The 14,548-nt window shown below is 57.9% G+C and overlaps 5 protein-coding genes across 5 annotated transcripts; 3 read left to right on the top strand and 2 right to left on the bottom strand.

Annotated features, from left to right (window-relative positions):
• Positions 1–1,125: 1,125 nt before the first annotated feature.
• On the top strand, positions 1,126–2,659 carry J7T54_007845 (uncharacterized protein; the record flags this gene model as incomplete). The annotated part of the gene is made up of 3 exons (XM_051502414.1): positions 1,126–1,479; positions 1,525–1,903; positions 1,956–2,659. The coding sequence occupies 3 exons, from the start codon at positions 1,126–1,128 to the stop codon at positions 2,657–2,659; spliced, it is 1,437 nt and encodes a 478-aa protein (XP_051365608.1).
• A 44-nt stretch (positions 2,660–2,703) lies between these two features.
• On the bottom strand, positions 2,704–9,334 carry J7T54_007844 (uncharacterized protein; the record flags this gene model as incomplete). The annotated part of the gene is made up of 10 exons (XM_051502413.1): positions 2,704–2,742; positions 2,798–2,877; positions 2,928–3,143; positions 3,196–3,370; positions 3,426–3,576; positions 3,632–3,791; positions 3,846–4,307; positions 4,381–4,562; positions 5,027–6,831; positions 6,890–9,334. The coding sequence occupies 10 exons, from the start codon at positions 9,332–9,334 to the stop codon at positions 2,704–2,706; spliced, it is 5,715 nt and encodes a 1,904-aa protein (XP_051365607.1).
• Positions 9,335–10,486: 1,152 nt separating this feature from the next.
• Positions 10,487–11,523, top strand: J7T54_007843 (urate oxidase; the record flags this gene model as incomplete). The annotated part of the gene is made up of 3 exons (XM_051502412.1): positions 10,487–11,270; positions 11,343–11,445; positions 11,496–11,523. The coding sequence occupies 3 exons, from the start codon at positions 10,487–10,489 to the stop codon at positions 11,521–11,523; spliced, it is 915 nt and encodes a 304-aa protein (XP_051365606.1).
• Positions 11,524–11,757: 234 nt separating this feature from the next.
• J7T54_007842 (mitochondrial 54S ribosomal protein YmL23) lies at positions 11,758–12,366 on the bottom strand (the record flags this gene model as incomplete). The annotated part of the gene is made up of 2 exons (XM_051502411.1): positions 11,758–12,285; positions 12,346–12,366. The coding sequence occupies 2 exons, from the start codon at positions 12,364–12,366 to the stop codon at positions 11,758–11,760; spliced, it is 549 nt and encodes a 182-aa protein (XP_051365605.1).
• A 450-nt stretch (positions 12,367–12,816) lies between these two features.
• On the top strand, positions 12,817–13,645 carry J7T54_007841 (Superoxide dismutase 1 copper chaperone-like protein; the record flags this gene model as incomplete). Its single annotated transcript, XM_051502410.1, has 3 exons — positions 12,817–12,840; positions 12,890–13,097; positions 13,152–13,645. 3 exons carry the CDS (start codon positions 12,817–12,819, stop codon positions 13,643–13,645), a joined length of 726 nt encoding a protein of 241 aa, XP_051365604.1.
• Positions 13,646–14,548: the final 903 nt, after the last annotated feature.

The raw sequence follows: 14,548 nt of genomic DNA, 5'->3' as shown, positions 1-14,548 counted from the left end.
CCTGGACCGGCCATAGCATTTGATGTTCACTAACCGCAACACCTCTTCAGAGACGGCGAAGTACGTACTCTGACACATGACAGGCTTATCAGTGGAAGTCCATCCGAGTGTCCACACTCTTGACCAAGCTTTCATCAATGCCCTCAGCAAGCTCGGGGAAATCGCTGAGGTTTTTTGGTGCCATGTCGCGGACTGGAAGCGCGCGAATGGGCTTCGCTCAGTCATGCTGCAATGGGAGGAATTCGTAGCCTACCACCAAACTTCCCTTCATTAGTGTACGTATTTACATTGCCTGACGAGAATCCATGTTTGATGCAGCAGCTGAGAGTAATGTATTTAACCCCAGCACATGAGCAGATGTGACTTGCAGCCGAGAAGAGCCAGCGAGTCACGTGATCAGCGACAACCACCGCGCTCTCTCAAAGCCCAGTCAGCAACACGGACATATGGACTAAACACGATGGGGCTGCACGACACACATACCTATGCAAAAAGCATCCAGGCGCAGCCCATCATCATGCGCATCACCTGCTTTCGATAAAGTCCATTAGCAGCCGGCAGGCGATTTCGCTCGAAACCATGATACATGTCTGACACGCTAGGTGCAGAGGTCTGAAACCCAAGACACGGGGCTTTTCGACACTCGTCCCGTAAGATCATCAACACCAGACAACATTGCAGCGTATCGAAACATCGCGAGACTGTGCCATGCCGGTCATTGCAGCAATCCGCAAGCAGAAAGTGGCGCGGACATGTGGGCTAGACGGCGCTTCGCCCCCTTGAGCGTACCCATCGGATTCCCTCTGCTCAAACGCGTTCCAAGGGTCAAAGGTAGTCCATCACGGCAACGAGGACCTGCTGGTACCGAGCGGCGAGCCTCGTTCGAGACTCGTGTTGTGCGACGCAGTTCCTTGGTGCTGTCCATATTCTTTTCGATCCGCCAGGCTGTGATGATTCCATTTCCGCTTCTTCCCCATTCACGTTGACCGTGTCTCGACCCATTCTCTTAGGCTGGACCTCTACCCTCTTTAATTCACGTCAGCTTGGTACCATCGCCTGTCACAGCTCTGCCGACGTTGTTCACCCCAGTCGACTTCTTCCCCGAGCATTCGACCGCCGCTGAGAATGGTCCCCGACCTACAAGCGTACAGGCGACGACGCTTGGCGTCTGGAAAGGGTGCGACCAATGTCGAGATTCCGGAGTGGACTATGGGCGACGACGATTTTGGCCACGAGAATAGCGCGCCGCCCCGGAGACGGCGAAAGCGAAGGTCGAAGATCCCACAATCCATCTTCGTTGATGAGGACGCATCGAGACCGACGAACGTGGAAGTGACCGCGAGCGTGTCTGGGAGCACATGGCCATCTGGACTACCCAGCAACGACGCTGAGCTGCCTCCCGACGGTACGGTTATGCCCACAGCAACCTCTTCACTCATGGACTTTATCAACGCACCCCCCTTTGTGACGATCTCAGTGGTCAGTCGACGAACTCACGAAGAGAAGCTGGGCTAACAATAATAGCCATCGACGACTGGATCCATCACCGAGAGGACGTCCATCCCTACGTTTACCCCAAACGCCGACGCAGATTCGAACGGGGACTCTTTATCTGACTCTGGGATCGACTCCTCGACCGACTCCGAGGACGAGGACGACGGTGAATCTTCTGACTCTGGTTCCGAGGATGATTCGCGGCCCTCCCTTTCTCCCAGACCACCACATTCCGGTTCTTCTGAAGGTATAAGGCTTGACCCGCCACCCTCCAAGTCGCTGCCTAGTGGGCCGGAGACCGAGTCGACATCTGGCCCCAATCCAAATGCCTCGGCCGAGGCCTCCAGAGAAGCTGAGATACAACATCACCAGGACACGAGAATGGCACTCATCGTTGTGGGATGTATCGGTGAGTCCCTAGTGTGGCGCTGTGATCAGACCGAATACTGACGTTTCCCTAGCCGGCGTCGTGTGCTTGGGCGTTGGCCTGTGGTTCCTCGCTCGCTATATCCGGCGCCGTCAAGATGCTGGCAAAAGCCGCGGGCCAGCTTCCAGGCGATACCAACCCCCGGCTTTGCTGCGGCGCGTCCCCTTTCTCGAGAAGCGCTATGCTGACCGGACCTGGCTCAATGTCGACGAGCCCGAGAAGACTGCGCCTCCCATCGGTGAGAAAGAGTTGCTGGCGTACCTCCCTGACAAGCCTCCTGCCGTACAGGCTGACATCAGGGTGACCAGTGCCACCTTGGAGACCTATGCTGCCCCATCAACGACGCCCTCTCACGCGGCTTTTGGGTACACGGCGTCCAACCCGCAACCCCCCTACTCACCGACCGAGTCTTCGCTGTCCTCTGCCTATGGGAACGGAACGTTCATCCCCCCGACGCCTCTGCACCCACCGCCCCGTCGCGTTCCCGAGGCCGATGGGGATGAAATGTTCCCACCGCCACTACCTGTCGTTCCCCGGTCCCGCGACACAATCTACACACAGTACTCCCAGGCGTCGTCCGTGCCACGGTTCCGGACTGTTAGTATGTGGGTTCGCCACCAGACCAAGCGGGTGGCGCGCGATCCTGTACCAGAGCAAGGCTACGGGCTGATGATGCCAGATGAGGAGGCCCCCCGGAGGGTGGTGGTGGCGCCACAGGGGTTAGGCTACTCGCAGTAGACAGAATCATGCAAGCTCCTTTTGATTCACTAATTTGGTCCCGTCTATTTGTGAGGAAACATTTCCCAGAACCCAATCTCCATCTATTGAGAGCTGTTAGCCGGTTTGCAGGAACGCAAAAGCTGTGAGTGTACGTACTTTGGTGGCGTGGACAAAGATCTTGACCAGCTCCTCCACCCTCGTTGGCGACTGTAGTGCTGCGTGCTCTTCCAGAAGGTCTGCTGTTGTCAGTCCCGTTTCATTCATACTGGACCCGGAGGAGCAATACCTGAACCTAGCCTCACAGCCTCAGAGTAGTCCTCGGCAATATAGTTCTCGATCCACTCCCAGTATGTGTTGTCCTTTCGCTTCGTTTCGGGGTGTCGGTGAAGCATACGGGCCACAGCTGCGTAGCCCAGCAGGCATGGTGCCTGGGCGACCTGCAGGGCAAGCCAGTCCTCGGACTGGCCTACGTCGACGACGTAGCGTGTGTATGCGGTGCAAGCTTTGCCGGTCAGCACACTACAGGCGAGGAGTAGGACACATGGAAACGTTACCCTGATGCTCTTCTGTTGACTCCATCTGCTCAAGAGACATCCCAAAGGATTCGCAGTACTTGATGTGCAGCTTTGTCTCCGTCATAATGTGGGCGACAATCTCGCTGGCGCGACTTATGTCCGTCATGTTCTTGGACTTGTACGCGCCAAGTGCGGTCGCTCTCGCAAAGTGAATCTGGACGGAGTCAATGATCGATCAGCAGGCGGAGGAGTCTGGGGTGGCAGCGTACAAGGTAGAGATAGTCTTGAATCATGTAATTCTTGAAAGAATCGAGAGGCAAAGAGCCGTCGCCCATGGCCATGACAAAGGGATGGTGCACGAATCGATCCCAGATGGGCTTGACATCTGGTCTCGAGATGAGGTACTCGAGGAAATAGTTTCTGCATCAGTCAGCCCACCAGATTCGAAGCCGCGGACATCAAAGAGAGCACCTACGGAGAAAAGGGCAAGACCTTTGTCGAGTGGAAGTGGTTCAGTGGACCGTGGCCGTGGCCTAGGCCAGGGGCTGTTCGAATACCCGCCTCGATGTAGCGACAAGCGGCTCGCACAGAGCTGGTCATGTCCTTTCCCGCAGCAAGATTCGAGGCAATGGCAGCTGTCATCCATTGTCAGTATCGGACTGCCATGCAAAAACCGGACGGCAACTCACAAGCCAAGGAACACCCCGTGCCGTGCGTGCTCTGGCTGTCCTGCCAATCACTCACGATCTTCTCGACAGTCCCGTCCGCTCCGACAAGAACGTCGACGACCTTGACATTCTCGCCGGTCACTTTGAGGTGTGCGTCAAAGGGTGAATGGCCGCCTTTGACGAGGACCCAACGGGACCCCATTGCCGTCTGGAGCCGTGTAGCCAGCGTGACCATGTCGTCCGCACACTTGATCTCCACGGCGTCCTTGCTGTACTGCGCCAGGATGAGGTTCGCCTCGGGAATATTGGGCGCGACGACAGAGGCATGGGGGAATAGACGTGTGAGCATCTCGATTGCCGTCTCGGGCAGAAGCGTCGAGCCAGACGTTGATACCATGACCGGGTCGATGACAAGCTCAGGAAACCTGTACTCCTTCACAACCCCGTCCAGCATCTCGATGACCTCTTTACTCGCCAGCATACCTGATGAACGGTCAGTCGTTGCAGTAGTGCGCGAGCAGCTGCTGCCTCTGACAGCCATTTTAGCCCTACTCACCCGTCTTGACGACGTCGACGCCGATATCCGCCACGACGGCGTCAATCTGCTTCCGCACAAAGTCGACGGGCACATGGTGAATGTCCGTCACACCCTGGGTGTTCTGCACAGTCAGGGCCGTGGTGGCCGTCATGGCATAGCAGCCATGCGCCGCGATGACCTTTTGATCGGCTTCGAGCCCTCTGTCTCGCCTGTTAGCAGATGTACGCAGGCGCCTCTGAGGAAAGGTGTTCCCTACGCCCCGCCGGACGGATCGGACCCGGCAATTACCAACACTCGACCTTTCACCATGTTTGCAATGTCTGCAGAAAACTGTAAAGGGGTCAAAGAGGCAGATGGTGCAGGTGGAGATGAGCGAGTTGACGACATACGCACAGGTGCAGGTGGAGGTGGGCCGACCACCCCCATGAGGCACACACACTCACTCAACCGCCAAGCATGGAGTCCCGTGTCTGTTCACTCATGGACTACGAACATGAATCTCACAAGCATTCAGTCCAAGGAGCATTGAGAAGTGAGTGATACGTGCCTGCTGGAACAGGCTGTAGATATTTTCCCCACGTCTCGTGGCACATGATAAACTCATATGAGAAGATGGCAAACTCCTTCGCTGATACAATTCCATACACACACACAGATCCTTTACCGTCGTATGTTCAACGGCGCAGGCATCATCTGGCCCTTGGGCTCCATCGGCTCGCTGATACTCCTCTGGCGTTCCGTCCTGTCGTCGCCCGAGCTGCTTTCGTCACCACCTGGGCCGTGGCCGCGACGAGCATGCGACACCATGAGTCGACCGCCGCCACTCTCTTCTTCCGTGTCTTCTTCGTCATCCTCTGAGTCATCATCGTCCTCTTCGTCCTCTTCATCGTCGTCGTCGTCCTCCCCACTGCTCGAGCTGCCCTCCTCGTCAAACACAATCCGCCGCATCACGTTCTTGTCAAACAGGTCAATCACCATCCGCCGCACCCCGAGGCGATAGTGATTCCACTCCATCAACCCCATGACCTCCTTGAAAAAGTCGGTGCGGTTAAAGGCCGCCGGCTTGCGCGCCCGCAGCTTCTGCAGCTCCACGAGCGCCTTCTTGTAGAGCACCATGTTCCCGAGGTCGACAATCAGCTCCAGGATGCGCTTGTTCATGTCCTCGTCGGTGACGAGCGGCGGCCGCTCCGCCGGATCCATGTTGGGACGCGCGGGACTGACGGCGGGCGGCGTCGAGATGGTGCACTGGGTGTCGAGGACGCGCATGTTGGCCACGTTTTCGGCATTCCACGGCACCAGGGACAGCAGCTTGCTCAGGTCGTTGGGGATGCAGAAGCCGAGCGACGTGCCCATGGGCGTGGTGTTGGCGTCCCACCCGTGCTCCGCCAGGATCTCGAGGCCGTGGGTGGACCGTGAGATGAGGCCCAGCACAAAAAAGGCGGTGCCGCGCAGGCTGATCACGTCGTGCGACTCGGCCATGGCAATGATCCGCTCGACCACGTCGCTGCCCTCCAGAAAGGGAGCGCCCAGCTCCATGGAGCCGACGTTGCCGACGGCCCACAGGGCGCCCTTGACCTTGAGCAGCGTCTCGGGGTCTGTGGCCCGCATGCCGTGGTTGCGAATCGTCGACGCAAACTCTTCAAAGTGGCCCTTGTCGTTCAGCAAGCGACAGCCCTCTTGCGTACGAGTCAGCTCTCGGTAGAAGTGTGGCGGCACGTGGTTATCGTGAAAGTCCGCTTCTGCGTCGGCATCGTCAAAGAGGCTCATCCGGTGGCTCTGGTCATCCGGAGCCACCAAAAAGGCCCTGGCCAGGCTGGCCTCGATCATGTGCACGTAGGTGTCGTTGCGGCCGAGGAACCAGTCGTCCATCTCGTTGCTGATGTAGTCCAGCCCGTCCAGGTAGTGATACCCAATGGACGTCGACAGGAAGCGCAGCAAAAGTGGCGCGCCAATCTCACCCAGGTGGTCGAGGGACGGCCGGCACTCGACAATGTACTCGAGCGACGGCTTCCGGTTGCACGCCTTCTCCAGGATCTTGATGGCCGTCGAGCAGACGTCCACCTCGGGGTCGTAGAGTTGCGTGACCAGGAGCTGGATCGCCCACTTTGAATCGCCCATGCCCCCCTGGCTGTTGATCGAGGGCGTCGGCCGAATGGCATGTTTACGCAGGGCATTGGTCGCGTGGATGCGAATGTCCTTTGTGCCGGCGGTGAGGGCCTTGGACAGCAGCACCCGCGGGTGGCCCTGCACGGTGTAGTCAAAGCTGGACAGCAGCAGCTTGATCAGGTCCGGCCGCTGTTTCAAGTCGACAATGTGGTACATCATGTTGAACATGCGCCAACGCTCGAGGAGCTGCAGGCCCCGGGGATCGCCACTCAACACGCCCAGCATCGGGAAGTACCCACCGCAGAGCGTGTCGAGCAGGCGGTCGGGGGAGAACATGGGATACTGCGCTGTGAGGCCACTGGTCTAGTTTCAAGTCAGTCACGGGAATTTCGATACTTTGTGCAGCAGAATTGGACCTTACCGGATCGCATTGTGCGAGACACTCGGCAACCTGTCTGAGCAGCTTGCTGTCCGCCAGGAACCTCACGCCCTCTGGTGACTGCAGCAGCGCGTGCATCAAAGCGCAGCCCACCTTGACGTATTTCTGCGTCCCTCGCGTGTTCTTGACCTCTGCGAACTTGTACTTGAACGGTCGGTAGAAGCTCATAATGCGCTTCATGAACTTTGACGCTTTGATCGCCTCCTCCAAGCGCTTGCCGACCTGGAGCGGCCCGTCGATGATTTTGAATATGATATCCCAGTCCCACTTGGACCAGTTCGAGTGGTTGAGAACACGAGAGTCGATGAGCAGCTGTCGAAACGTGGCATCGTCAAACACGACGGCGGCATGAGACTTGGGCTGGTCATCCAGCAATGTCAGATCGCTCATGCTGTTGCTGCTGGGCAGCATCCCCGGCATGGCCCCTGATGGCGTGCTCCGGTAAAGCGTGCGGCTGACGCTGCTCATCTGGTAGACGACGCCCGTCGCAATGTGGTAGTCTTGGTTCTTGAAACTCGCCGCTGCATTGAAGAGATCGGGGAGTAACTGCAGCTCGCTGCTCCAGGAGGGCGGCAACAGACGGCTAGCCAGCTTCAAGACCTCGCTCAGGAGCAGGGTCGTCTTCCGCTTCAGCATGGGATCCTCCTCCGTCTGTGCAATGTGGAGCAAACTCTTGAGCAGATCTGCTTTGATAAAGACGGCCAGCAGCAGAGCCGTGTAGTGCTCGACAAAGTTCTGCTCCCCGCCATCCTCCTCAACGTAGATGGACGCGCCCCTTTCTCTGCCAGCACCCTTGAGGTTTGCCACGCGTCCATACGTTGTGAGGCGTCGTCCGGCCAAGAATGATGTAGCCCACGCCGGCGGCTTGATCCTCAGTAGCGAGAAGAACAAGTCCAAGATTGTTTCTCTTATCGACGCGCTGGGCAGTATCATGCAGCTGATGAGAGAGCGTACGGCCCGAAAGTTGTACATGCTGAGCGACATGAGCCCAGACCATGACTTGAGACTTGCTGCGATGGCCTTGGCGTTCTGCTTGAGCACACTGTCGTCACTGATCATATGGTCTGTAAAGGCCGTGAACAGTACGTCGAGGCCGTAGCCAGGCTGCACATATTTCCGTCGCCTCGGGGTATCCAAAAGGTACAGAATAGATGCCGCGAGACTCTCGGGCGCTTTGTAGGTTCCTTCGGCCAGTGCCTCTGACAAGGGGCCCATGCCGCCCGAAGCAACTAGTAGCCGCGGGTCGCGCACCAGGATCTCCGCCAACGTCTCTATGCATATCGGTCGTAATCGGTCGGCGTCTTGCTCGGCGACGGGCATGTTGGGCCGGCGGTCGTCACCAGCTTCAGCAATGGCCACAATGGTGCGCACAATGGCGCGGGAGATCTCCTTGACGCCGTCCTTGACGTCGAGAAAGGCGCGCACAAACTTGAGCGCCTGCTCGCGCTCCACGTCTGCCTTGCGATAGTTGTTGAGAGACCGAACCACGACGTAGTCTGTGTTCAGACTGCGAATCTTCCGGAGAGACGCCCGGTCTGATATGGCGTATCGCGTCATGCGGTAGCCCGCGGCGACCACCTCGCGACTCTCGCTCAACAGCATGACCTGCATCCGCAGCCCAAACACGGACCACATGAGGTCGTACTTGAGGGTCGGGTGCCTCTTGAAGAGGTCGACGAGCTGGTTCCCGCGGCTCACATAGTACTCTGGCGTCATGCCCTCAACCTCTAGCGCCTGGAGCAGCTCCGTAAGTGCATATGTCGGGCTCTCCGTCGACTCGTCCACGTCCGATCCCAGATCCGACCTCGAGAGGTTGGGGGGCGACTTCATGCCGTTGGACATGAGTCTCTCGCGTTGCTTCGTCGGGGTCGTCGGCTGCTGCTGCGGCGTGGTCCTTGTGTGTTGGATGTCTGCTATCTTCTGCTTCAGGGCCCGGATCCTGGAGTTGCTCGCGCTGAGCTCGGCCTCGACCCGCTGGCGCTGCTCCTTGGTCTGCTTGGCCTTTTTCGCGTTCAGGGCCTCGAGCATATTCTCGCTGCCCTCCCTGATCTTGAGCTCGCGGTTCAGGCGGTCCTTGAGGGCGACGAGGGCCTGCTGGGCCGCCGTGTCGTCCTCGTCTTCGTCGACCTTGTCCATGATGTTGCCGGGGTACATGGAGCCGACGTCCATGCGGCTGCCGGCCCTGCTGGAGGACATTTGGCTGCGCAGCTCGGAGCTGAAGCTGCCCGGGGCAAAGGATGGGTTGAAGCTCCCCGCAGCCGACCGCGCCGTCGATGCTGAGAGCGTCCGCCCCCCCGCCGCGCTGACGGCAGCGGGTGGCTGTAGACCGCCGCCCTCACGCTCGTAGCTCGTTCGACCGGCCGGCTTCTGCGCCATGTTCAGAGCTGTCGCGCCCTTGGCGTTCTGGGAGGGCGGTGGTCCCGCCATGGCGTCGACAGCGACGGCTGGCCCACCGGCTGGGACGGTGCCCTGGCGAGGATCGTGGGCATTCGTTAGGTCAGCTTGTGACTAGGTGTTCAGTCGGCACGGGAGGTGGCGCATGCGAATTCGGTTGCTGGGAAGACTTCTGGTGAGCCTCAAGATTGCTCGTCGTCTTTGACGTGTAAATATCGGCCGATTGTCTCGGTGGAGGCGGTCGAGGTCGCCAAGGCTGACCCGATGCTGGGGATCGATTGCGCTGAGACTTGGGAAGGCTGGCCGCAGCGGCTCCTGGGGTGTCGTCTCGCCTTGGCAGGCGGTTCGAGGAGCCTTTGGTCGACCGAGAAACGTCGAATCGATTGGCTGGTCGCTTGATTCGTGACGGCTGTTGATGTGATCGTACGTTGTAGATGCATCGTCCAGTTCGAGGTCAAGGTCACGGTGGGGCTGGACAATCCCGCTGGTATCCAAGGAAAGGTACGGACAACAGCAGGTGATAAAGTCGAGGCTGCACTACCAGAGTAAATTAAAGAGTGCCTACCATCTGTTCTTATCGATATCTAGGCGATATCTAGGCGATGTGAACGGCGGGCCTGCAAGAGGATCTGATTAATTATTTCCCTACCCTAATAGCTAGACCTTGCTTGCACTTATACTCGTGCCTTGCTGTGTATGTCAGTGCGCGACTGTCGCGACAAATGCCTTAGAACATGCCCTCTGGAGAGGCATCGTGAGTACCAGGTAGGGACGGACCTAAGTCATCTCTTCCGGTTATCTCCCGCAACAGCCGCATCAGCCTCAGCGCCCAAATGGCCTCATCCCACCCCGTGGATGCGTTGTTGAGGTTTCGGTGTTGAGCGCGCAGGGCGTTCGGCGTTCTCCGGGTAGCGACTGGACCACGAGCCTCACTCGCTCCATGCCACTCGATCACTCACGCCAGACAGGAACCTGTGGTTTGATCCATTGGGACACATATTTAAAACCTCCCGCAATCCCATTCCACATTGAATCTCATAGCATCCTTCCGCTCCATCTCAAATCGCTGTTCGCGCGCATTATCCGCCATCTTCACGTGTTGCTGACTCTTATCATACGTAGTCGTAACTCACCACCCTTATCTTCTTCTCTCCGCTCAACATCACCACCACCACCACCACCACCATGCCTTTCGTATCATCAGCGCGCTACGGCAAGGACAATGTCCGCGTCTACAAGGTCCATCGCGACCAGGCGACCGGCGTCCAGACCGTCTACGAGATGACCGTTTGCTGCCTTCTCGAGGGCGACATTGCGAGCTCTTACACGCACGCCGACAACTCAGTCGTCGTCGCCACAGACTCCATCAAGAACACAATCTACATCACCGCCAAACAGTCCACCGTTCACCCCCCCGAGGTGTACGCCGCCACCTTGAGCAGCCACTTTATCGAAAAGTATGGGCATATCCACGCGGCGCACGTCAAGGTGGTGACCCACCGCTGGACGAGGATGGACATTGACGGCACGCCGCACCCGCACAGCTTCCTGCGCGACGGCGAGGAGAAGAGGACCGTCGAGGCAACGGCGCACCGCGGCGAGGGCATCGCCGTTGACAGCGGCATCCAGGGCTTGACGGTCCTCAAGTCCACCGGCTCTGCCTTTCACGGCTTCCTCCGCGACGAGTACACCACTCTGCCCGAGACGTGGGACCGTATCTTGTCGACGGACGTGGACTCGACGTGGAAGTGGGCCAGGTTCGCCGACGTTCAGGCTGTCGAAAAGGCCGCGCCCCAGTTTGACCAGGCTTGGGAGGCCGCACGCAAAATCACCCTCAAGCAGTTTGCCGAGGACAACAGTGCGAGCGTCCAGGCTACCATGTACAAGATGTGCGAGAACATCCTCGAGGCCGTGCCTGGCGTCAACCACGTCGAGTACTCGCTGCCCAACAAGCACTACTTTGAACTAGGTCGGTCCCCCCCTTCCCCCCCTTGTGCTTGTGCGTACATGTATTGATGTGATTGCTGACTCACACGGACAGACTTGAGCTGGCACAAGGGGATCAAGAACACAGGCAAGGACGCCGAGGTCTATGTGCCGCAATCGGGACCCAACGGTCTGATCAAGTGTGAGGTGTCGCGAGGGTAGGTGTGTCGTCCTGGCCATTCAGGCTCAACAAGCTGACTTGAACTAGTGAGAAGGACGCCAAGCCCAAGCTATAAGAGGTGACAGGGAGCTTTGACAAAACCTTTTTTTTTTTTTTTTTTTTTTTTGGAAGCCTAGTTGAAATACTCCGGAGTACGGTGTCTCTCTTATATAGCAATACAATTATCATGACCGCTGCTACCGTTGAAACCCAGAATCAAGCCATGCCATGTCCGCAGTACGATGCCGCCCTCTTCGTACGTATAATACAAATGATACATATCCACCCGCATCAGTCTTCCGAGGCATTATTATAACCTCTTCTTGTCCGTCTCGCGTATCGACTCGACCATGGCGTCCCATCCCTGTGTCCCCACGACCTTGCCTCCGAACCGGACCAAATTGGGCTTGTACGGGTGCGCGTCACCCTCAAAGACCTTGAGTCGTGCGAGCCGCTTGTCCCTCAACCTGTTCTTGGGCAGCATGCCGCTCACCGCCCGCCGCAAGACCTCGCTGCCGCCCTGCTTCCCCATGAGCTCGTCCATTGTCAGCGACTTGAGCTGGCCGGGCTTCGTGCTGTGCCTGTAGTACTTCTTCTGCCAGTACTTGCGGCCCGTGATGTGGAGGCGGGCGCAGTTGGTCACGACGACGTAGTCGCCGCAGTCAGTCGAGGGGTCCCAGATCGGCTTGTGCTTGCCCATGAGGATCATCGCGATGCGGGAGGCGAGGCGGCCCATGGACGGGGGCGTGATCTCAGCCGGGGCGACCTTGGTAGACAGCGTCGGATGGGGAGCGATAGCTGAGATGTGATGCCATACTCGCGAGTAGGCGAGGCGGGTCTAGAGGGATGGCAGTTAGCTTTGGGGCGCTCGCCAGAGGGGTTAGGGGGTTGGACGCACCAAGCCCAGGTTCTGTGACATGGCGGCGACCTGTCGACCACTCTCAGGTGATCAGCGACAGAATCTTTGCGGGCGCGACGTGCTGTCAATGGGCAATGTGGAGTGGGTTGACCGTCCGCTCTGATGGTGAGGCCGAGCGCGATGGATTTCGAGATTCGCGGCCGGCTCAGGAAAGTTTGGAGGCTGAGTCATCCATATTGGCGGCGCACTGGAAATGTCACATGACTTTACGGAACTCCGAGGGCGACCCGGCGATTTCAAAGCAACATGCCATACATACATGTAATGATCTCATCTTGATTTCCTTTGTCATTGATGGCTCCGAGATTGAATGCGCTATCATTGACCTCAGGACTGGTTGCCGGATTCACGGCATATCGCTATTTCAACCGACCACTGGCCCCCTCAGCAAGCGCTACAGACCCGAGCTCATTCAACGTGAACGAGTCAAAGACGACATCGACCGGCAGGATGACCGTTAACCATACATTCCAAGTGCGTTTCCCTCACAGAATCTCTGGTCATTTTCTGACTCAGAGTCCAGACCCAGTTTGCCGTGCCGTTGTCGTGTGAGGGTTGTGTCAAATCAGTTTCGGACGCGCTCCACAAGCTTGGCGGTATCACCAGGGTGGAAGGCAATGTCCAAGAGCAACTGGTCACCATTGAGGGGTCGGCTGCCCCGTCCGCGATAGTGGAAGCTATCCAGGAGACCGGCCGAGATGCCATCTTGCGTGGCACCGGTGCATCGAACAGTACGGCGCCCTCGGCGACAGGACGGTGCGGATACTGACGAGGGACAGGCGCAGCAGTGAGCATTTTAGAGACATTTGTGGATAAGCGCCAGACGCAGCACGAGGGCACAGACCGCGAGGTTCGAGGTCTGGCGCGCATGGTCGAGGTCGGCTCCGGACGAACACTGGTCGATCTGACCGTCCGGGGCGTCTCGCCAGGAACATACCGCGCCACGATCCGAGAGTACGGCAGCCTGGCCGAAGGCGCTGCGTCCACCGGACCGGTATGGAAGGACAAGGGTGAGCTCGGCGCTGTGGAGGTGGACAAGTCAGGACGCGGCTCAGCCTTTGTCGATCACGGTTTCCAGATCTGGGAGGCCATCGGGCACGCCATGGTCCTCACCCGCCAGGAGGAGTCGGACGGAGGCTTGCAGAACGACGAGGACACTGTCGTCGGCGTCATCGCTCGGAGTGCGGGCGTCTGGGATAACGACAAGACGGTCTGCTCATGCACGGGCAAGACGCTGTGGGACGAGCGAAAGGAGGAGGTGGCCAAGGGCATGCTGTGAGGTGAGGGTATGTTGTCAGTCGCACGCCTAGGTAATGATCGAAATGATTGATGAGAATGATGATGCGTCTCTTGCATTTCTGCATGATGGAATGTACGTTCCGTCTAATGATTACTACCTGGTGAGGTTACAGAGTGCTCTCATGAAGCGTTGGCGCGGCCGTCGATCAAACGGCCTGCCGGTAGTCCGGATGAAGGACCCGCGTCCGGCAAGCTGAGACGTTCACCAGGCCGCCTTTTCGTCTCAAACATTCCAAAAGTTTGACCCTGTGAGGGACGTCTGTAGGAATGGAGCTGTCTGGCATTAAGCTTTTGTCGGTCCGCTGCAGGTGCAGGCCAGCATCAGGAGACATGAGTTGATCAATGGTCGAGCAATGTACCTACCTCATGCACTGTGGTTCTCTGCTAAAGGATCCGTCATTGATGTACATGTACATGCAGTGCCGATCGCCATTGATCTTCTTGAACAGGCTTACTTGACCTGCAAAGCTCAAGACATCAACAACATTGTTTGATAATGTCTTCGTTCCAGCTATCGGGTGCCTTGTCATGAAATAATTGCTAGTGCTAAGTTAATACGTACGCGCCTGTCAAAGACGCCCCGCCAAGACAATCACCATGTGACCTCTGACTAGAACCGCGTCAGGTCTCTCCACTGTGATGCCGAATCGTCCTTCTTCACAACCTCCAGTCCCTCAATTGCTCCACGTCAACGACTTATCAGTCGCTCGACAAGGTGCACGAGGCCTTTGTGAAGCACCGTCCAAACCACCATATCTGGCAAGGCTGGCAGCGGTCACTTAGACGGCATGCGCTAGCCACGCACAAGCGTAGGCACTCGGCGCTTAACGACGGGACGTCATGGGTGCTTCCAGCTGCACGAAAAATGCACGATGTCGGCCAC

The sequence above is a fragment of the Emericellopsis cladophorae genome (assembly GCF_022114955.1).
Source record: "Emericellopsis cladophorae strain MUM 19.33 chromosome Unknown NODE_3_length_1261782_cov_116_963312, whole genome shotgun sequence".
Lineage (NCBI taxonomy): Eukaryota > Fungi > Ascomycota > Sordariomycetes > Hypocreales > Bionectriaceae > Emericellopsis > Emericellopsis cladophorae.
Note: the sequence above shows the minus strand (reverse complement) of the source record. Positions and strands in the feature narration are given on the sequence as shown.